This window comes from Lonchura striata, chromosome 3 (assembly GCF_046129695.1).
Source record: "Lonchura striata isolate bLonStr1 chromosome 3, bLonStr1.mat, whole genome shotgun sequence".
Lineage (NCBI taxonomy): Eukaryota > Metazoa > Chordata > Aves > Passeriformes > Estrildidae > Lonchura > Lonchura striata.
In genome coordinates this window covers 49,331,045-49,354,990 of record NC_134605.1, presented here as the reverse complement: position 1 = coordinate 49,354,990, position 23,946 = coordinate 49,331,045, and the positions used below count along the sequence as shown (strand labels likewise).

The window sequence follows — 23,946 nt, the reverse complement described above, 5'->3', positions numbered from 1 at the left end:
ATATTGTAAGTGTTACATTACTTGGAACATACTAACATGTTCTCAGAGAGTCTGCATATTAAGCACCTGTCTTCAAGCAATTCTTTCCTAGTCATTCCTCCCTCCAAAAATTGGTAAAAGACAGAATATGATATTCTATAAAGACCAATGCAGTTTCCAAATTAAATATCTTTTGTGACTGTAAGATCTGTAAACCTCTTACTCTTAAAATATGTATTCATGGTTGCATAAATCCAAATAAAAAAATTTATGTTGTACTTAAAAAAATCATCTACAACTGACTCCAGTCATGTATTGCTAAATTTGCACTGCAAATGCATTATTCACTCTCCCAGTGAAAACCATGAAAGTTATGTCATACTTCAGAAATGCAGAAATTATTAGGTACATGCAGGGAGCATAACTACTAATACAAGCTGCCAGCATCACAATCACTTCTCAGAAAATAGCTTATATCAATTAAAAAGAAATACAAAATTGAAGTTGTGTATGGAAAAGTAGTGAAAAAATGAATCCATCTTAATTTTCTTTTCTCAACTGATGGGAGTTTACTTAGCCAGTAATACTCTTAGAGACTCTTAAAACACAGAGAAGTAGAGAGAAAAGAAATGCATAAAGTCAGATGAGAGTGAAATAAAAAACATCATCCTATCTATATGGAAGTGTACCAATTCTATGGCTACAAGATTTGCTGCTTCTTACATTGAAACAGTTGCATTTTTAAGGGTGTAGTCCCGAGATATAGGATTGCAATTACTAGTAACCAGCCAAAAGCTATGTGCTGAATTTGCTACCTTGTCAGGCCTCCCTTGAATTTTTCTTGACCTGACTGAACTTTTACTTGGCTTAGCTGTGATAGCAATTTCTATAATTCACTAGGTGTCTGTGGCTAATTTTTTGTATATTGTTAAACTTTTGTTTATCTTTGTGTGGTACAAACACAGCTTTATATAGACAGCAGTAACAAGCAGTTATTCCATGTAGAATGAGATATTTACAACTACCACAATGATGTAGTGTAGGGAAATATAGGCCTAGTAACAATAGCAGAGGCTATTGACAAGTAAAGATATAGGATGCAGTGTAGAGTACAGCCATGGGATGCTAAGAGATGGTGTACAGGCTTGGCAGTGAATAAAAAAGCCATGGCTATAAACAACTCACCCACAGTCAAAGAAATGCAGACTTACAGCTGGACAAAACTGGTTTTAGGGGCAACAAAGAGAACAAAGAAAGAGTATGTAACATTCATAAAAGGCATCATGTCCACTAAATTTGGTGTTTTCATGGAGCTGCAGACCAATGAAGAAAGAGAAAGATACAAACATGCTAGCAAACATAAAAATGACACTCATTGGATCCTTGTGTGAGGAAGAAACCATCAACACAATCATCTTATTCCTCCCAATGAAGATAGTGACAAGTGGCAATTGCACTGCTACCACGTCTATGAAACCACTGACCTCAGAGTATGGATGGGACTAAGCAGAAAGGTGAGCAGAAAAGCAGGACAAGTAGAAACAAGTAAATGTGATTGCTACTCTTTTCTTTGCCTGTAGCAATTTAATTTGGATTAATAATAATTAGACCTATAAGTTTTCAGTTATACTAAGGCTAAATTCATGGCCTTACTTTTATTTAAGGTGTGCTTCCCCTTTCCTGATAAAGAAGACTGAGTGTAAGAGTAATACTGGGGGAGGAGTTACAGACCAGAACTCTGCCTCTTTTGTCCTGCTTTTGTTTCTCATCAGATGAAACGTTTATTAATCTGGTTTACAAAATATGCCAAACATAATTTTGGCTACTAGTGTGTTTTAAAAGCATTACATCAGTACCTAATTCCTTCTAAGCACTTAACTATCAGAAACACTTATCTCCATGCTGCAGTTGTAACAAATTATTTCAAACCTACTGACTGAATATAGTCTTTCTGTGAGGCAGGTAAGAGAAAAGGCAGTTTTCTTGTTCTGGACGGAAGACTTTGACATGAGCTGGAAAAGTTCAAACAGCATGTCAGCTTTAGAAGAACTTGGAAACGTGGCATTTTTACACATTCATAATGGAGTAATTTGATATTTATTTTGTGGGCCACTCAAGATTCATATAATTATTTTTGTTTCTCATTCAAAGCTTTTTTTGCCTTATAATTCAGACAAAATTGACATTGACAGAGCCGTCTAGAAGGAGCAGGAAAAGGAATCTTAGCATAGCAGTTTGCATGGCTGGGGGCACAAGGGAAGCCCAGAAAGCATTACTGATAGAACAAAAGCAGGTTAAGTACAATTACACAAGTATGACTTCTTTTAACCTCCCAGTACACAGAGATGGAGCATATTCTTTACTCCTATATTTGCCTTACCTTTAATGATATGGATACCCGCTAAACCATTAAGAGCACACACCAGCTGTCGGTGAGCTTCTTCACACTCTGTTCGACATTTCTTTTGCAGAGATGCCAACAGTTCCTCCATGGTCATGGTGCTGAAAAGGAGAGCAAGTTTGAAACAAAATCACAGTACCAAAAAATAAGAGGGTCATGCTGAGCAGCATAGCAGATCATTACATCCATCCAACATGTTGTAAATGTTTTTTTGAGATTTCTTTATTATTAAAAAACATCTAGCTGTCAGATTTTCCTCCTGCTAGAGCTTTTACCCTAACTTGAGTGTGTCCAAAGGTTGCCATCTCCTGGAACACCAAAAAATAAGGAGCAAGAAGAAAACTTGAACTTGGTAAAATAATCCTTCATGGGGAAAAATATTGTTCTCCTTCCATTAGTAGTGAACTGTAAACAAGCAAAATAGACCTCATTTTGTCAAAAGCTTGTTGGATGGAAACAGCTATGACAGACTACATTTCTACCCTCTGCTACCAATCCAAACACAAAACACATGAAGTGTCAATGTAAAGAAGGAGATATGTGAAATGAGAACTGAGAAGACTAGCAAAAATCATTCTAAACTTCCTTTTCTACATTTGTCATATCTGCAAATTAAGAACTGAATTTTACCAGAAGAGAATTAGTTTCACATAAAAATACCAGAAATGAAAAGAGAAAAGCAAGAACAGAAATGAGGAGAATGCAAGAAGGAAGCTTGAAGGATACCTTGGAGTAAAGTCACAGGGTAAAGAATGAGAGGACTGATATGAAGAGACAGGAGAGTAAACAATAACAACAGCCTACAGCAGCTGACCTGAGGCTGCTTCTGATGCCAATTGCTGCTGTTAGACCAGACACCACCCCCCACCTCACCGAAACCCTGCTCCTCAGGCTCATTCACCTTCAGGAGAAGCACTTACTATTTAGCGTTCAACACTGTGGAACAGAGTACTGAACTCTTGCACAGATTGGGCTCAAATTATGGAAAGATACCCTTGCCTAGGCCTTTATTTTACTTTCCCCGCAACACTGTTCCAGTTGCAGAAACTGATTCTTGGTTTTATAGTACAGTGTTACACCAGAGTCAGCTTTAAATCAATATAATCACTATTCATAATTACTGAATTCTAAAAAGGCAATAGTAAATATACATGACATATGGTGATACTTCCACCATTGCTACTTACCTTTTATTTTCAAAACCGTCAGTGGTTCCAAGAAAAATTGTAACAGCAGAAGGATTTACATGTAAAATATGCAACTTGATACACAGCCTGAGACTACCAATTAAGTCAAAAAGAAGGGTTTTTTACTCAGTTAAACAAGGAGAGCTTTTTTTTTTTTTTGCTTCCTGAGTAGATCTCATTTACTGCCTTCACTACACAGGTGGGGGAAAAAAGTCATCTATCATAGAACAGAATATGCTCTGAATTCAGGTTTTTATTCCAGGCCCTTTTTCTCTTATCTACACACTCCAACATCAACTTTCTTATTTCAGTAAATTTCTCATATTCATCAAAGGTCCTAGCAGAGAATTTCTTCATTATTCTCCTACATATAACCAAAGGCAGGAACCAAATCTTCTCTCTATTCTGGGAATGTCCACTGCTGCAGTCAAGTTTGGTTCACAAAAAAGGTATATAAACAGTGCTGGGAATTGACTTTTCTTTGTACATGTAATTTTGAGAAAGATTTAATTTCCATTGCTGGTTTTTCCATCAATTACTATGCAGCTGTCACTGTACAACCATTCCACCAAAATCAACACAGTACAAAGCTGTTCCCACCATACTCTGCTCAGTTTACATGTATTTCACTTATACTACACTGGCTCATTTTAATGCAAATAATCTTGTATGATGGGTGGGAATATTGATTTTTCCTATGTTTGAATCCTTGCTTCCACATTAGCAGACTGCCACAGGAAGTGTGACAGCACAGCATCTAACTATTGGTCTCTGCTCAAGTAGGTGCAAAGTCAGCTTCAGCTGCTTAGGCACTGCAGGTGCCCTGTATAACAAAGAGCAAGGAGTAGGACATAAAACTTCTAACAAGAAATGAAGGAGACTGAATAGAATGGATGAACTAGGAAACAGTAGCAATAACATTAGCAGCACTACAAGCTGAAGTTCTTCCCTACCTATAGATTAACAAAAGAAACATAGACACCACTCTGAGAGGCTGGAACTGAAACAGCCTGTTCTTTCACAACCTCCTTGTTAACTCACTGAAAAGGTACCAGCTACATTTCTCAACAGGACTGGCAATATGCTTTTTCTTTTTTTTGGTCTAACAAAAGCTGAGACCAAACTGGTACTTGCAGAGGACTTGTGGAGGAAGAGGATCTTGAAAGCATGTAAATAAAAGAGTATTTGAACAGCTTTCAAATTTGGATCTATATTTACAAATTCTTCAACCTTCTTCTATATTACAAATTCTTCAACCTCATGTTAACATTTTCATTTAACTACGAATTATTCCATTATGTTGATTCAGTTCTTTCATTGCTCTCATTCATGAATGTGAGTTTTGTACAAGATCAAAAACAAAAAGCAGCAGGCTTATTTTAAAACAAAAAAAAAAGAATCTGATTTGTTTCACACTCAATCTGTTACCTGCAACACCCTAGTTATAGTAAGGTTAGAATGCCACTGGAGAATCAAATGCCTTCAGTACTATGTTCTTTAACACAAGAATTACACTAATGTCCCCACTGTGCCGTGTTCACTGTCTGAGGTCAGATTACCTTGGTGTGTCATAGTCACATATTGAACTAAAGAAGCTTAAATTAGGCTTCTTTGAGGACTGTACAAGAACTTGCACTGCTGGAGACAATCAGAGTTTTGCTTTGGATAAAGTAGGCTGTTTAAGAAATGACAGAAATTTTACTACCTTTTCTGCAGTGGCAAGAACTCTCCTCGAACAGCTTGTGGGTGACAGCAGGCCTGCCTCAGCCGTAGCAAAGGGTACAGAATAGAAGTCACAGTCCTTCTATCTAGGCTGCTAAGCTTAAGAGTCCAGTCCGAAATCTTCCTGAGTTTTGCCAATGCATCCTGGCAGCACACCTCGTGCTGGCGATGATAGAAGTGTCTCTCCACAGGAGAGAAATGAAGCCAGTGTATATTTTCTGTCTGAGGGGGGATTTGAATCTGAAATTTAAAAATAAAATAAGTAATTTGCAAATAAAATTATTGATAAATGATGTTCAGGAATTCTAAAACTCAAAAACTTTTATTTACTTGGTCAAGCACATCCTTCTTTGCTGATCTCCACATTATCTTCGCAATTAGACTGTAGAGAGGCCGGGGATTTTTTCTACAATAAGGTCGATATAGTAGTTGGTCCCACCAATGCTTGACCCAGTAAGGATCAACTCCAAGAAAAAGGACTAATCCATACAAGTCTGCCAAGAAAAGAAAGTGTTTCTGTTTTAATACTTCACAATATGTCTTAAAAAAAATAACTGTCATACAAACTGCCTCTAAGGCAAAAAACATCTCCATTCTGGCCTTTACCTTTTGTACTTGTTTTCCAGTCACTCCCTCAGTAAAATATTTGAGGCAAGGGACTGGGTGGTGGAAGGCGGACATTCTCTCCTTTAGCTCGTTTTTGATTTCCATACAACTTGAGAGAATATAGCTGTTTGTGAGACACTTTCCTAATTTCAAGCTTAGCAGAAGGGAGCAAAGAATTTAAGCCTACTCAGAGCAGAGACAAGAGGCAAAAATTACATGTTTGCATATGGTTAACTGGGTTTGCCAGGTTTTTCTAAACCAATATTGCTCAGCATCATTACTTCAGAGCCTGCTGTGCACCAACTGTCTGCTGCCCACAGTCCTAGAAGGGGCTGCAATTCAGAAGAATTTTCACTTCTCTACTAATGCATAAGAAATTAACAAAATACACTTCAATTGTTTTCTTGCTAATTGAGAGAATACATCTTGCTAATTCTGCGTAATTCAGAAACCCATCACTTTTTGGAATGAAAATTAAGGACATCCTGACTTTAAACTTCTGTCTAAATCTTACTAGAAAAATACAGAAGCACACATTTAAATGTTTCATGTGGATACTGCAGAAACAGAGATATGTGATGATATCTGATAGTTCTTGAAAATCTGGTGGCTGCATTCCTTATTCTCTCAGCTTTATCGTAATTCAGTATTCAGCTGAAAGCATTGAGACATTCACCAAATACATCACAGACCAGAGGAAGAAAAATCCTGGGAATCATTTCTATGCAAGAAGCAATTGTTTACCCAGAGGTCATATCTCACTGCATTACTAAAAAGGCGAGTGCTAGAGTAGTGGTTGCTGCTGCCTAAAATCTGTCCCCCACAAGCCTCTCCTGTAGAAAAGCAAGTTGAGATAACCTTTAGGCAATGCAGTCAGACCCTCTCAACACTCACCGCAGCTGGCTCAGCGATAGAGGCAAGAAAGGCTCTTTTTGCGGGGTTTTATTCCAGCGGAGGATATCACATGTGGCTGAAGGGAACCCAGCGAGGTAAAAAGCTGACCACGTGGAGGAGACAGCTTAAGAAGGGGAAGGGGTGGGGGCAGAGCTAAGGGCTGTGCAGAGGGGTTTGGTCTCCAGGGAAAGGGGGGTGGCCGCCAGGGATACCAATCCAATGAGGGGACAGGGAAAGGAGACACCAGGGCAAGTTACACAGGGGAAGTTGCAGCACAGAAGCCCAAATGGGAGACTGTTTTTCTCCCCAGGAAGACTGACTCTATGGTGTTGCCAGGGACAAGGTGAATTGACCGAGGTGGGAGAGTTCATGGGATGCTACACATTACAGCAGCAGTGGCACAGATTGAAATGAAGCAGCAGTTTTCATCCCCAATCTGATGGGGGCTGCCTTAGAGTCTGTATTATGAACTGTATGACATTTCAGATATGCATTAAACCAACACTATCACAAATAAGGCCTTGAAGGAGTTCATAACACTAAAATCAATCACTTCTTTCTACAGCTTTGCTTCATGAATGATGTATTCTCACAACTATTACATGTATTTATAAATTTAACTGAAAATTCTATTATGAACAAATCTAAAATATTGATTCTTACAACTTAGTATCCAAACAACAGTCCACAAATGCTTACACTGATTTATCCACTTTCAAATGCATTGCCCCAGTGTGTACCTTATATTTCAAAATCCATCAGAGAACACAGGGAGATAAAGCAGTTAGTCAGCTCCCTTTCTTTTATTCTATCTCTGTCTGAAGGCTGCCTACAGAAACTGAGCACCACACAAAAAAAGACAAGATAAATGTCACCTGCTAACATACAGCTACCTACTCCACACATCTCAATTCATTAGGTCCTTACATAAGGACTGGAGACAGTTTCATAAGCTTTAGCATGACTTTTAGACTTTATATTCATGGCAGTGGATGCCCATGGTAGTTCATATAGAACTATGCAAAAAGTAAATACAGCTTTGCTTGCTGTATTTGACAGGTCACAGGATTCTGTAACCAGGGCGGACCATCTGCTACAGAGAAGGGTTAGTATTTATCCACTCCACTAAGTGAAAACTGAAGAACACACTTGAGTCAGCTATTAGACATACAGCTTCTCTGCTCCCCAGATTACTTGTCTAACTCAGGGAAACAAAAAGACTTCAGCTCTTTAATTTTTATATTGATACATGTATTGATGGTTTTATTATCATGGTTAAAGTTTATGGCTTACAAAGTTAGAGTACCTAGTGAATTCAGGACAAAACTAGCAGACTTTTTAGCTGTTTCAAAGCCCCACCTAGTTATCAGCACAAGGAAAGCCCACACATTACACCGCTACATAAAAGCTCACCTTCTAATCCTCGCTGCACAGGAGTGCCACTGACACACCAGCGATTGATTCCACTCAAACGGAGCGCCATTTCAGCAGCCTAATGAAAGGATACAGAGCCAGGGGCAGGAATGGAAAAACAGTGGAACACAGTCTGACAGCACATGGATCTTATTTTTGAGAAGTCTGAACATCTTTTCAGAATGTACCCTAAGACCTAGAAACAGCATTGGTGCAATGTATTATAAAAACATATATAACATTTTTGATCTTTTTAGAAGGTAATTGAAAGCTGATAAAAGACATGTCCTCTTCCAAGTAATCAAGTGCAATTAAGGGTTCAAAGAATGCAAACAAATAGCAAAATAAACTGTATGTTAAAAAAAATTTAAACATTAAAGCCTGTAAGGCATTATATAAGTAGCATTTTTGTCTTCCTGTCTTGGGCTAAAAGACTGGACAAAGACTAATTAAAATAATACCCCCTGCAGACTGTATCCCTTGAGTTTGCAGACAGACTCCTGACTTGTTCAGCTTCTAGACCCAAAGGACATATCTATGCCTCTGAACCACATCACTGAACAATGCTAGAATCTTGTTTGAAACTATCAAACACCATATACAACATGATGACCTAGTTCTTTAAGCTGTCAGTATAGATTATGTTAAGTATTTTTTGAGCTAGATATACCTCACAATCTGCCCAAATTCCATCAGGAGAACCATTTAATAGTAAGTATCTCCAGCAGAAAATTAACTTCTGAAGAACATGGGACAAAGACAAATTACATGAGTGTACTCTGAACATTAAGAGACAGGAAGGAAAAACTCTATTATTTACAATAAACTTGTCCAAACATTTTCAAGTTAAATGAATGCACGACCAGGAACGTCATACCTTTGCAGTGGTGCATTCAACCATTTGTGCTTCATCAAGGCAGATCCTCCACCACTCCACTGCTACCAAGGGGCTGGGGATGGCCATGTAGCGCTTCTGGTTCCTGAAGCGGCGCCCGTCCTCACTGTTGCTGTGGGGAATGTCTACATAGTTCAGTTCGGTGCGCAGGACATCGTAGGTGGTGATAACCACCTCCTGCTCTGCCAGCATGTGTGGCTGCAAAAAGCCATGCTTCTTCACACCTTGATACACCTACAGGGATTTACAGTCAGCAGCACAATAGCAAAGAAGGGAGGTAAGAGACACTTTGATAAAAATTACAAAATATCAATACAGCTTAATATGTGCAAGCTTGTAGCAAAGCTGCTCATATAAAAAGCAACTGTGTATAAAATCTGTATTCACTTAATAGTATGATGGGAAATTAATCTAAGTAACCTAATAATAAATCCAATAGAGTCATAAATGCAAAAACTGTCTTTTTATGACTTTGCAAAACATTTATTTCCTCCTTTGAAGGAGAGAGGACTTCATTATTTTCTACAATGTGAGAACCCCGGGTTTGGTTTGGGGTCTCGTGTGGTGGTAGAGCTTCTCCTCCAACCTGTGTTCCCAAAGGGAAACTCCGCAGTCTCTTCTTGTTCGGTCTCAAGATGTTTTATTGCTAGTTATCTAACAGATTAAGTTCTCGGGCTGCGGCCCTTTGGTCAGCGGCCCAGGCAGAGAGGCACACACTCCTGACACCCTGACTGTCTGGTGTCTTCTTCTCCTCTCTCCCCGCCCAGGGCTGCTGCTATCTTTTATATGATATATTACGTATTACATGTTTACAATTATTCCCCAATACCTATTACCTACGTTGCCAAGTGTTTCTCTATTCTAAACCAATCTGTGAGTGCCAACATCACCAAGAACATGGAGGTAAGGAAGAAGAAAGAAGAAGGATGGGTTCAGCCCACTTTCCTTCATCTTAGAACTTCTGACCCCCATGTACAAAGTAAAAACCCCCCTGTACATGCACTAAAACCCCCCTGTACACTAACAAAAAATTTTTCCCTCTACTTTGTGATTACATTTACTATACTATCTAACACTTTGTGACTGCTTGTTCCACCTTCAAAGTCGGTATTTCATTCCATGGCTCAAACTCGAAATCACAGCTAAATCCAGCTGCCTGCCGGGGTCCAGACTGCCTCTGACCACAGCCTGGAACCTCCAAAAATGTCTGAGAGACATTTTGAGTTCCCACACTACAATAGTTATTTGTTGTAACAGCTGTTTGAAGATTAAGTATTCTGTAATATTGTATGTAACAACATTATGCAAGTCAATGTTACATGTTCAGTCTTCTCTTCTTTACTGTAGATGCCATCTCCCAAAAACTTTACTCACTGAAATTTAATGGATGATTAGGCAAAGACAGAAATATTCATCAAAATATATAAAAACTAGAAATGACATTCTGAGTAAAGTTGTACCTACAGAGATTTAAGAGATTAAAAAAAAATATCCTAGGTAAAATAAAGTCCCTGTGCATTAACAGAAACCTTCCTATTGACATTTATTCCATTACCAGAAGTACATTTCTTATCTCCCTCATAATGTTAAGCCAAATCCCTTTAGAAACACACAGAAGTTAAAATAACTGCTCTTTACCCCTTGATGATCAGCACATTATTTCACTGTTAATTTCACTCTTAATCCTACTTTTTCTCCCAGTAATAATCTTCCTCTACATTTGTGTATATAGCAACAGTGTTTCTGTCAATTGAAAGAAACACCTGCAGATAATTTCTTTCTGTTGAGCCCCAGAGTGGGACAACCCAGGTCATTGCACATGAAACAAAAGAGAGAAGGGGAGCTTGAAAGGGGAAGAAAAAAGAAACAAATTAACTAAAAAGACTATGCTCTCTGAAGCAACCAAAAAGAAACAAACAGCTGCCAAAGTCTATTGATTTCTTCAAGTACTTATGAATAGATTTTCTGGAGATTTATAACTTCGCCAAGTTTTGGTTTTCACAACAGCGGGAAAAGACGTCTGCCACAAGCAAGACTTACTGGTAAATTTTAATTTCTTTTTCTATTACATAAAACCATTAGAATTTCCCATGGGTTGTAAGCAGTTGAAGAGTAAAAAGCACACTTCACATGCAATAAAAAAGTTGTTAACATGGGAAACTGAATCTTTGAAACATCTCCACTACTTTCATTTTACCTTAACAGAAAATAAACCACCAAATTTTCATTTTGAAGCAACCCTGAAAACGAGTTTCATAGTTGGCAGTTAAAAGAATATGAAAACAATCTTGCAGAATGGAAGATGTCAAACAGTTTAAAGTCCTGACATTCAGTATTTAAACTATCTTATTGTTACCAAGTAAATCTATTTCTGATAACTTTCATCAAAGCTGGTATTAAACCTGGACTGAGTCCTAGGAAAACCATGTGAGTTTTACACATTGGTTAGTTCCTGCATTAAATCTAGTTGGGACTGCTTACAGAAATAGCACTGGAGACCTAGAATTCATTTATACATTGGGCAACTACATGTAATAGCCAAAGGTACCAGATATATCCCTGAATACAAAGTTATATCAGTCTGTCACTACTTTGTTCAAAATACAAGTGATTGCTGGTTTTCAAAGCTCTTGATCATTACAAAGGTTCTTGACTGCTAAAAATATGAAGGACAAAACTTGGCTGCATCAGTAATAAAAGACTCTTGAATACTGTGATAACAATATTTTTAAAAACCTGTATAGCTATTGTTACTCTAAGTTTAATTAGATTTGTTCTAGTGACAGGGTTACAAGAAACTAAGTAAAAAGACAATACATGGTCTCCAAATGAGCAACATCCTAATAAATTTGGTAGATGTTATAGACACAACAGCCAAGTTGTAACAGTATTGTTTTCAGTAAACGCCAATGCCCAAGACTTCTTTTATAAAGCCTGAGAATCAGAAATGCAAAACTACAGGCTTTACCTATGGAAACATTTTTTTATCTGTAAAAAAAGGAGGAGCAACAGTCATAGAATTGCTTAAGTGCACACGTACAGCAATACAACACTCAAAACATCCATAGTCCTTTTTAAGTCCCTTGGTAGTCTTCCCAACAGCCTTTCCTCTCAGAAACCACACGTTGTTGCAACCACACAAAAATTTGCTTTTAGTTGCTATGCAATCTAGTCCACTGGTTTATCTTCCAGTGACCAATTAAAACAGAAAAAAAATCAAAACTAACTGCAGATTGTCTTTCTGGGACACCAATGTACCACATAATGCCAAAGCATTGGTTTAGCATCAAGAAATGTAGAGCTCTGGCAGAGAGGTCAAAGACCTCTGAACTTCCAGTGATGCAGAATATCAGACAGGAAGCCCCAAGCCTTGCTAAAATAACTCTCTAGAATATCAAACCATATAATCTTACCAGAACTCGAAGAGATGATGATCTTACATGCCTGTTGATCTCATCTACCCACTGGTGACAAATAGAACTTGGAGAAATTATCAGAGTCGCTCCTGTGGGAACTGGTTTCATTGCCACAAGGCAATGGGGACAGTAGAAGGGCCTGCTTGTCAGGTTCTCCTCTTTGTAGTTTACACATTCTGCATGCTGCCACAGGTAACATTTCAGGCACTGCACACGAGCTTTATAGTCAGCCAATCCGAGCTCACCACAGATGCATTCAAAACGATATTCAGAGGTATTAAATGGAAATACAGAGCTGGTATGTTGTACACTACTGCCAGCATGTTCTTGGGAATGTGAGGACTGGACCTTTGGGTTTTCCTGCTGGATAACAGCTGTAGTTTTAGAAACATCAACATCAGGATGACTGCTCATGTCACTGGAGACAAGGAGGTTGCCATGAAAATCAGGAGACTTTGGGACCACAGCTTCTTGCTTAACATTTTTCTCTTCTACAGAGTTCTCATGATCTGCTTCAGATTTCCTCTTGTTTTTACTAGTTGTACAATAATCATGCTCTTCCATGGCGATATTTTCATGTGAAGCAGTTTTAAAGACATTTTCAGATGTTACATCACTGTTTCTTGATTCTTTGGCTTGAGTTTTAGCATCAATCAATTGCTCCTTCTGAGTGTTTTCTGAAGTTCTCGCTACCTACAATGTAAAATTAACCAAGAATGTCAGACTTTATATTCAGACTTGCCCAGTGACATTTAACAACTACCAGTGCTACTTAATGTCTTCATTAATGACATAGCTAGAGAGATCGAGTGCACCCTCAGCAAATTTGCAGATGACACCAAGCTGAGTGGTACAGCTGACGCACCTGAAGGAAGGAATGCCACCCAGAGGGACCTGGGCAAACTTGAGAAGTGGGCCGATGGGAATCTCATGCAGTTTAACAAGACCAAGTGCAAGGTCCTGCACATGGGTTGGATGAAGAAATTGAGAACAGCCCTGCTGAGAAGGACTGGGGAGTACTGGTGGGTGAGAGGCCTGGACATGACCCAGCAATGGGAATTTGCAGGCCAGAAAGACAATCATGTCTTGGACGGTATCCAAAACAGCACAGGCAGCAGGGCCAGGGAGAGAATCCTATCTGTCTATTCATTCTTGTGAGACCCCACCTGGAGTACTGCAATGCAGCTTTGGAACCCCCAATATAAGGAGCATATGGAGCTGTTGGAGAAAGTCCAGAGGAGGGCCACGAAGATGATCAGTGGACTAGAGTACCTCCCCCATGAGGAAAGGCTAAGAGAGCTGGAATTGCTCAGCCTGGACAAAGCTTCAGGCTAAATTATGGCTTTCCAGTACCTGAGCAAAGGCTACGAGAAGCTTTGAAGGGACTATCTACAAGAGCATGTAGTGACAGGACAAGGGGGAATAGCTTTTAATGAAAGAGAACAGGTTTAGTTATTATAAAGAAATTCTTCACTGAGTAGGTGAGACACTGGAAAAAGTTGCCCAGAGACAACGATGCCCCAACTCTGGAAGTGTTCAAGGCCAGGCTGGATGGGGCTTTGAGCAACCTGGTCTAGTGGAAGGTTTCCCCACAGCAAGGGGGTTTGGAATTAGATGAGTTTTAAAGTCACATCCAACCCAAACAACTTTCTCCTCACCCTTTTTTTAATGAACATATAAACACATCAGTTACATAGATATTAAGGGCTTATATCAATTTGCAGTTTGAGGATTTGATTAATGCTTAGCAGTATTTAAAAAACAATTTCCCAGTAAGAACAATACAACTCCCAGTGACACTATATTAGAAGACTTATGACAGATGTAGTTAATATTTTAGCCTCAAATTTTATTTACTTATGGTTTCTCCTTCTTTATTTTTAAGTGTTGAAGCAATTGCTGCAGTTTTCTTCCTTTTTACCACTAAATCAGTGTCACTGAGCTAGTGTATATAGACAGTGCAGATGAGAGTAGCATGCATTTGGCAGAAAAAAAGAACAGCCTTTGCAAATTCTTTCAAATAACTACAGTAGTATGTTTTACCTGCTCTTTCGTTCTTTCTCGCTTCTTCTGTTCCTTGTAATTTTTTCCCAGTTTGAAAGACCCAGCCAGACCATGTCCTTTAACTTGTTCTACCACCCGTTCTGCAATTAGTTTTTCTAGAGTTCTTTTGAGAAGTCGTTTATTTCTCTGCGTGTCATACCTATATGTAGAACTGATGTACTTAAATATTGCAATTATGGATGCTCCTTTCTTCACATTCATTTCCTTTACAGCTGCTAATATCATTACTCGTAAGCCTGTATGAAGAATCAAAACAAAAAATGAAGTTACCTCACAGAATGCGTATTAAGGTAACTCTAAACATAGTGTTCATCTAAAAAATGCAGATAGGCAGCAGTTTTGACAAGCTTTTACTTGATGCAGCTCTACAGATTTCTGTCTTGCAGTGATTCTAAAACAGTGTTGGAATAGTAATAGAAATAAATCACTCAATTTTCTTACTGAGGCATAAAAAGACAGCTTATTTCATTTAAAGGCATAAACTCTTTACAAAGACCTCTAGTTGCATGGAGCTCTGTAGCAGAGTTCCGAGTTAGTAATTTTACTTTTAATTGTGTATCACTTGTTTGTAGCATGTAATCCTACATGACAGTGCTCAGCAAAATAATAATTTCATTCTGAAGAAGTCAAGAGTAGCCCTAACTCATGGTCAGTGCCCAATATAACACAACGCTAAAAGCAAAACATATTTTAAAACTTATAAGAAATACTTACTGGGATACTGTATTTTTTCCTTTAATTTAGGCTCCATTTCCTTTGTTTTTTTCTTTTTATTTCCCTCTAAAGGTTGAGGTGGAACAAAGAAGTTCACAAGCTTACCCTAATGCAGACAACATTAAACAGTTATTAGCTCATGTCTCTTCACAGTCACTCTGACCTTCATTAATCTCCTCATATTTGAAAGTAAGCATGAGCTGCTACAAATGTATGTTCTGATCTAACTTTCTTAGATAGCTCATTTTTAACGTACAGAGTGACACATCATTCAGTTCAGTTTCTTGGAAAACAGTGTTCAGCACCCTAACTGAAACACAAAAAGCAGCTCTGAAAGCCTTTTGGGTCCTCTACTGCTTTAGCACTAAGTTGCAGGAATCTACAGATGTAAGTGATCTAGGTTCCTGATGGGGGAGGAAAAAATATATTTAATATATAGCTAGAAATACAAAAGGAAGTAAGCAATATAGAGGAAGAGCCCTAGTCAGCTGTAGAAAAAGTATGTTTCTCCTTTTAGGGATTGCCTCCCAAAATTTTGCTCTATTATTAGAGTAATGTATTAGCTAAGATGTCTCTCCCAACTACTTACATCATGAAACAGTTTCAGTGACTCCAGCGCTCCAAAACCTCTGGTCTCTACGTATTGTTATCAGTCAGTGTCCAGGCATTTTAGTGCTTATACTCCTCTCTTTGCACTACTCGGTGCTGACCCTCTTATATATTTAAGAATTATTTTATTCTCTGTAAGAATTAAGTCCTTTTAACTGATAAAATGACAAGCAGGCAGGAGATCACTATGATAAAAGCCATGATTTCCAAGGGATAGAATTCAGGAAGTGGTAAGAGTTTACTTAAGAATAATGGTCCTTTCCCATCAGAAAAAAAAATTTTGGTTTAGTGGATGTGCCAAATTTTCACAGTATGCATGATGAGGAAAGCGAAAAGATGGAAAATAAATAAGCTCATTTATTATATGAAATAGAAGGAGAGCAGAAATCTTTATTCAGAATGTAAACTGTCCCTACTTTAGCATGGAACATGTGTCTAATGGATGCTTGGCACCCATCAATACAATGAAGGGAAGAACGACCTCCAACGTAGTAAACTAAATACATAATTTAGTTTACTATGTCCTACTAAGGGAAAAACTTTCACAGTAATAGACCTTTAAATATGGACTTCTAAAGCAATAAAAAGTGCACTTGCATTCATTCTGAAAAGCATTTTCTTAATAATAACTCTCAACCTGGTTTCCTTACCTCAGGTAATGTCAGATCATCTTGTTTAATGTCTGGTCCAGTATGATTCAGAATAAGAGCCAACACTTCTACTGTTTTTCCAAGACCCATCTCATCCGCCAAAATACCTCCAGGCCACTGGGGTCCAGCAGTTGGATACTCACGGATAATGCTAAAATTCAAGTATATTCCCAGTCAGTCAGTAACTACAGAATGTTGTGACAGAGAAGTGTGCATTTAGGGACACACAGCATAGCTTCAGCACGGCAAAGTTTGTAAGGTGAGGCATTATCATTTATTAGTTGAGATTAACATAAACTAGCAAGCTTTTTGGGTGTATGAACCTGACCAAGACAAATATGCATGACAGAATTTTTACAATTTTTTCACCTCCTAATAGGTCTTGCCTTGCTAACCTTAGCATATCATAGCATTAGTCTCAAAAAATTTGAAATATTTTTATATTCACATGTGAAAAAGACCTGAAAGTTACATAGGGAAAAATAAAAAGCAAACTAGCAATCAAAAGGTTCTATTCTGACCAAGTTAATGAGAAAAGAGAAACAGGCTTAGTAATGCAATACCCAGCATTAATAAAAAGCTTTATCCTGCTGCCTTCCTTTGGACTTTGAAAACATTGGATCAGAAGATCAAAGCCTCCAATACTCTAAATTTAAAGTTAATATTAAACCACTGAATTATTGACATTTTTAATAAAAGCTTTAATAATTACATCTTCAACTTGAGATCTACATATTTATCTGTGCATTACATACTCGAGTTTGTTCTTTTTTTCAAATTAAAGATATAATTATTCTAATTCTTTAGTTGCTAACCGAAAAACAAGTTATGGAATATCTTATATCCTTCAGGATAAAGCTGCCAACATGGTTTTCACAAAGTACAACACTGAGGTGTCCTCAGAAAGAGTAACTATAAAAACGTACCAGCCAGTAAATGGATTATAGTAGATTTTTACTCCATCCAGAGTGATCACCTCCCGCCATAAGAAGTGCAGCGCATTTTCTACGGAGAAAGTGTTCACGTTACTATGATGAAGTTTCTCTATTAACAGCACACTCCTTAGAATTATTCAGACTTTTTGTGACATTAAGAGAAAAAAAGCTGAAATCCACCTCCACAGAGCTTCATGACCAACATGATACATTACCTGCTGTTCAGCAAAACCTAGTTTATCATTTAGTGTATGACCCAAACAACAGCTTTCATGATAATACTAATGAAATAACTCACAAAACTTCTAATCAAATAGCAAGGAAACATTACTGCTGACCTTTTCCTCAATTATGCAAGTTTTTCAAATCCATATACTTGCCACTACTTGGAGTACTTGTGTGGTTCTCTTGGTGAAGCATCCAGTTCACAGCCTCGCTTTGGTATGGCCTCAGAATGGGAATTAATGCAGGATGCTGCACATCCTTTCTCAGTAATTGGATATCCTGTTGATGGGTGTGCCGTACGAAGTCATAAAGCTCTTCAATATTTTGTCGCTCTAGTTCCGTGTCGGATTCTTCCTCATCTTCCTCCAGCTCATCTGCATACACCAAATAATTCAAGACATGCATCATCAATCAACTTGGGACAACATTTCAGTAAATTTTGCAGCAACATATTTAGTTTACACATATGAAAATAAGCAAAGCAAAGTGTCATTTAAACATATGCCATGACTGCATCTGACTCAGCTAGCAGCAGTGGCAAACAATGAGCAGTTTAATAACAAAACTAAAGAAAAACTATGCAAAAATAACAACAGTAATAATAACAGTAATAGCAATGAAAAAGAAGAAAGAGAGAGATTAAAAGAACCCAAGAAACAAATCATGCATAATACAATTGCTCACCTCTCACTGATCAATTCCCAGCCCATCCCTAAGTAGCAACTCGTGGCTCCCAGCCAACTCCCACCAGTTTATAAACTGAGGATGTTGTTCTGTGGTGTGGAATATCCCTTTGGCTGTCCTGGCCATGCTCACTCCCTTCTTGTGCACCTGCAGAGCAAGGACTGAAAAGTCCTTGACTTGGGGTAAGCACCACTCAGTAAGAAGTAACAAATCATTGCATTACAAACATTATTGTCACAGTGAACCCAAACACATGGCACTGATCAGCTACTAAGAAGAAAACTAACTCTATCCCAGCTAGAACCAGGACACCTAAAAGTTAACATGCTAAGGTGATCACACATGTATACATAATCAGCAAAGCTATTTCTTTAAAATTTAGGTATAGAATGACCTGAACTTATTTATTTAATAGACTTTCCACTAAAAAATTCCAGTTGGTACAGAATCACAAATATCTCATGCTTCTGATTTAAATATTTATAGATTTAAATGTCCTTATAGAAAGGAGAAAAGTTAACCTTAATTTATTCATCTGATTAAGAAACTTGTAGCAGTAGGACAACATGTAATTCTCACCACTTGCATCAGTTCAGACAAAGCATACTTTCAAAATTAAAAACCCACCTCAAGAGAAGTAAGCACCTTTCAGGATAGAAGGCCTACCCTTCTTTTCTACCCTCTAAGAAAGAACGCCTTGTGCTTATGTATTTTTCACATAATTTGGATATATGGGCAAACACAGAATCTAAATAACATAGAACAAAAAATTCATGAAAAATTCATGGGTTGGCATTCTAGAAAACAGATATGAGAGAATGAAAGTCTTGCTGAACAAGTTTTAACAGCATTTTAGGCCTAAAATTAAAACATCAGTATAAAAAAAAATACAGATTGGTTCTAATCCTAGCTAGCCTTGGAGATAAACTCACCTTGCAGAATTTTTATATTAGAAACAAACAAACAAACACAAAAAATAAAAACCACACCACCAAAACTGGAAGCAAGTCAAGGGCTATAATTTTCAACATGAAGTGACCTTAAAGTATATTTAACATTCTAATAAAGCAGCAAATGGCTGACACATTTAAATCAGATTTTAATTCTGATGCCTCGGGCTAACAAGGAAGAGATGTACCTGGTAAAAACCAGACAGCCTTATCTTAAAATAAGGTTCAGAAGCTGGTATTATGACTCTCATGAAAAGCAAAAGCTTTCTTTCATTCAAATGGGTGGTGAAGGTGAAGAATGATTTCCAAAACAAAAGGAGGAAATTATACGCCTATATATGGCAGCCATCAGTGCCTTCCCCTAGTCCTTTTAAATCAAAGGAACAATTCCAGAGCTTGTCAAGGGAAATGAGAATACTGAAAGACATTAAGTTTCTACATATTCATGAAAACTATATATATGACTTGTAATGTAAAGAATGCAAAGTGCACATGTGGGGTTATTAATGATCCAGCCAAATAAAAAGCACCAAGAAAGCACTCAGCTTTATATATTAAAGAAACCATTTAAAGGGATCCTCTAACACATACCACTCACTTTAGGAAAAGAACAAAAAATTAGAGTGATTGCAAAGTATAACTTCAATCAATGAATTTGATATATAATGATACCTATCATTATACTTGCTAAAATAAGTCTTCAAATCTCACATTTTTAAGCATAATAAATTGATTTCTCCATAAACTAAATCTATCCAGAATTTTGCAGGAAAGCAAAGACTGCAATATAATTCAAAGCATTTTTTTAAATGTAATTGGATTTTTTTAAACATCTTTCTTGTTTTTTCCATTCTTTCAGAGATTTCTTTTTCATTATTAAATGGTTCTACCTACCATAGGAATTTTGAATAAAAGGACGCTTAAGGAAGTTTATCCTTCTCTCAGTTACTTATTAAACAGTGAATATTTAATTATGCTTTCAACCATTTCAAAATGTAATTCAGTTACAGAGGTCTCATCTTAATCTTTTTTACATTTGAAAAACAGATTGTATTGTACTATCTAAAAATTCAGTTCCTCTCATGCTTTTCAAGTACTCTATTTAATTCCTTCAATGACTGAACTACAGTCCTGCTACTGCATCTGCAGTAGTGTGGTGTTGCATTTTAGTTAAACGGTATGCTCTGTCTCACCTCTCAAAACTGTATGGTTTATTCCACGCCTGTAATCCTCCCCTGAAGTATCCTGTAATCCCATTGGCCCAAACCTTATCTGCGCCCACTTGGAATCTCCCTGGTAAGTGTGCCAAAGGGACGGGCTCTCTGTCTCTTGGCTGGCACTCCTGGCCAGTGCTCTCTCGGCCCCTCTCTCCCCCTCCTTCTCCCTTCCCTCCCTCAGAAACCATGCTGCTTCCTGGGGGTAGGACCCCCAATAAACCCTCATCTAATGAGCACCCTCAAAGCCGTGTGGAGTCTCCTTGCCTGCCTGCTGCTACCTGCAAACTCACAGCCTGGGGCCCCCCCCCAAACACACCACAACACAGTAGGATCTTTCCTTTTCCAGACTGCAGTATAACAGTATCTGTATTAATGAAAACAGCCTAGATTAATGGAAAACTTGTTGTCTCACATATGGTAGCAAATAAACAAGTACCAAACAAATACCGTCTTTGTACAAAGAATTTATTCTTAAGAAAAATGAGAGTAAATGGTGTATGATAAAAAGGTAATACGGCAGAGACATCTGCCTGAACAGGCAGATTTGGCTGTGACTCAGGGAAAACAGAGTTTATGACCTTTGGAAGAAAAGGCTGGCAGTTTGGGAGGACTACAAGGATGTTGTGAGGTTACTGTACTCAATTTTGGGTACCCCACTCTAAGAAAGATATGGAAGTGCTGGAGCATATCCAGAACAGAGCAGTAAAGCTGGTACTGGATCTGGAACACAACTGTAAAGAGGAGCAGTTGAGGGAGTTGAGGGTGTTAGGGTTGTTTGGACAAAAAGTTGATGGGGGGAGACCTTAGTTCTTTCTACAACTACCTGAAAGGAGGTTGTAGTAGTGAGGTGGGGGTCAGTCTTTGCCCATGCGGTTGTAGTAGTGAGGTGGGGGTCAGTCTTTGCCCATGTAACTGAACAAGAAGAAATGGTCTCAAGTTCAACCAGGGGAGGGTAAGATTGGGTAACAGGGAAAAATTTCTTCCCATAAAGGGTTGCAAATCATAAGAATACACTGCCCAGGGTAATGGTTGAGTCAACATTACTGGAAATATTTAAGAGCCTTGTAAATGTGGCACTTAGGGACATGGTTGAGTGATTGACTTGGCAGTGCTGGATTAAAACTTAAATGATTCAATGATTCCATATTGAATATTTTATAACTTTTTTTTTCTGATTACTTAATGCACCTATGCTATGCTTGCTGTAACACAGACGAACTTCCTGCCTCGAAGTCTCTAAGCTATCTAGAAGGATATTAACAGAATTAACTGAGTACAGTGAGGAAAAATATATTCAAATTAAATGTAGTAGAGAGGTCATACTCCATATTTGTGTAAATCCATGTGCACAACCCCATCAGCATGAGAATTTGCTCATCAGTGGGGGGAACAAGAAGCTTCATCTTCGAATGTTACTGTATAGGTTTCACTTTAGATGGATATTGTAAATGTTAAAATATATACCTAGGTGTAATTTTATAAAACCTCAACTAATTCTGTTTAAAAACAGGTAGCATTTAAATGAAGTTGTCAGAAACATTTAAGAGAAATGCATTAATCAGCACAGAATCAAGGGTATATTTTTTTATGCTACATCAGTAAGGTTGTGCTCAAAAACTGTTAGGAAATGAAAATAATTTCACAGTGCATAATCACCTCGGGTCTCCCTTCACAAATATTTTTCATTTCTGTGACATGCTTTTTCTGAATTCTGAGCAGAGCATAAGGCACACTATAGACTTACATAGTGGTTTAACGATCATGTTTTGTTCTCTAACACTTTCAGGATAATTCTTTACTATTTATTTGGTTTCACTAACACTGAACATTAAGCTGATGCATTTACTGAGCTATACACCTACCTACTGAACTGCAACCCTGCTTGCAACAGTTAGCAAAGAGACCATAATTTTTTCTTCTGTATTGTTTTCTGTTCATCTATTGAATTTCTACTGAAACTCCATTGCCTAGTCTGCTTGCAAGCTTTCAGTTGTTCTTCATCTTTGTTATGCTCAATAATACACTTAAACATTGTTAATACCATTCCACCAATCACTCTTTTTCTCAAAGCGTTAGTAATACACTAAGCTGCACATGCCTTTGTAGGACTTGACTGGTGATTTGCAATAATTTATTTCTGTTCTCTGTGTCAGCTATTTTGCTTCATCACTTACATGGCATTCATTGGCATGAAATCAAGACTCTATTATTATTTTACAGCACATAAAAACGTACATGCTGAAAAATGGCCTGAATCTTTACCAGCTGGCAACATACCTCCTTTACAAACCTGAGCTGCTTGCATGGCTTCTGTAAAGTTAAGGCATGACAACCCAGTTTCTCAGGACCACATTCTTGCCCTAGAAACTTTGAGGGGCATGTCTTCCCTTTCAGAAAAAGCCTCTTCATCTGTAAGCTACACAGAACCAGGTAGTCCCTATAAACACATCTTTTAGCACACTGAAGGCAAAGGCCCTAGGTTCCAGCAGAAAATTAGTTTGGACCTTAAAGTAAGTCACCAATCATTTTCTTCACAATCTCTTTCCCCAACTCTTCCACAATGAGAAGACATGCAGAGAAGAAAATTGTGCTTTCTGCTATAGCATTAGTTTTATTTCAGCACTCTATCATACACCTTAGACATCTCAAGTCTGTGAATTCTCTGGTAACTATTCTGCTTCTAATGCATTTATAATAATGTATTTCTCCTAATGGATTTAGAACCACTACTATTAATTTCTAGACCTTTATTTATTCTTCAGACCTCTTATTGGATCTGATTTATCATGCTTTCAAACCTGAACTGGCATATTTGTGTCAGTTGGACTTCAGTTTTTGGAAGGATGATTTCTTATGTGCAGTATGTTCCCTACTTACTGAGTTATATCTGCCCATGCCTTGGTATATCTCAAGTCGTTCCTCACAGTTGCACATTTCTTCTTTGCAGCAGGTAACAGATTTTATCCTGTTAGCTCTTCCTTTTAACTTCTCTTTAGACTGAGTTGCCTGATTTTTAAACAACTCTGCCTTTTCTAATTAAGTGCAGTCCTTTTTGGGGTGGGTGTTAGGCTTTGGCCACAAGAACACACTCTGTATACTACAGTCACTGAATCAGTCTTCAGTCCAAATTTTGAATCAACTCTACACTCAGGAATGATGCAAAGGTTGCTCGGGTTGTTTGTTCGGTTTTTCCACAAGTTTCCTAGGACATTACAACATAAAGCCATTGTTTATCACTTTATAAATCTGTGCTACTAGTAAGTGTAATCTGGCAAACACACCTTTAATTCTAAAATTATAGGAAGGCCCCATTCTTCTAAATATGCACTGGTATATTCTCAAAACTGTCACAAAGCTGAATTTTGTAGTATTTTACACTGTAACT

The 23,946-nt window shown here is 37.9% G+C and overlaps 1 protein-coding gene across 1 annotated transcript in view; it reads right to left on the bottom strand.

The window, feature by feature from the left end:
* SHPRH (SNF2 histone linker PHD RING helicase) overlaps positions 1-23,946 on the bottom strand; it is a 49,098-nt gene that overhangs the window by 21,053 nt on the left and 4,099 nt on the right. Inside the window, exons 4-14 of the mRNA XM_021527009.3 lie at positions 17,866-18,084; positions 17,477-17,555; positions 16,551-16,701; positions 15,292-15,397; positions 14,557-14,813; positions 12,511-13,206; positions 9,080-9,331; positions 8,203-8,281; positions 5,620-5,783; positions 5,273-5,529; positions 2,360-2,481 (exon numbers count right to left, since the gene is read on the bottom strand). Coding sequence (XP_021382684.2) covers positions 2,360-2,481; positions 5,273-5,529; positions 5,620-5,783; positions 8,203-8,281; positions 9,080-9,331; positions 12,511-13,206; positions 14,557-14,813; positions 15,292-15,397; positions 16,551-16,701; positions 17,477-17,555; positions 17,866-18,084 — 2,382 coding nt within the window. The remainder of the gene's footprint in view (positions 1-2,359; positions 2,482-5,272; positions 5,530-5,619; positions 5,784-8,202; positions 8,282-9,079; positions 9,332-12,510; positions 13,207-14,556; positions 14,814-15,291; positions 15,398-16,550; positions 16,702-17,476; positions 17,556-17,865; positions 18,085-23,946) is intronic.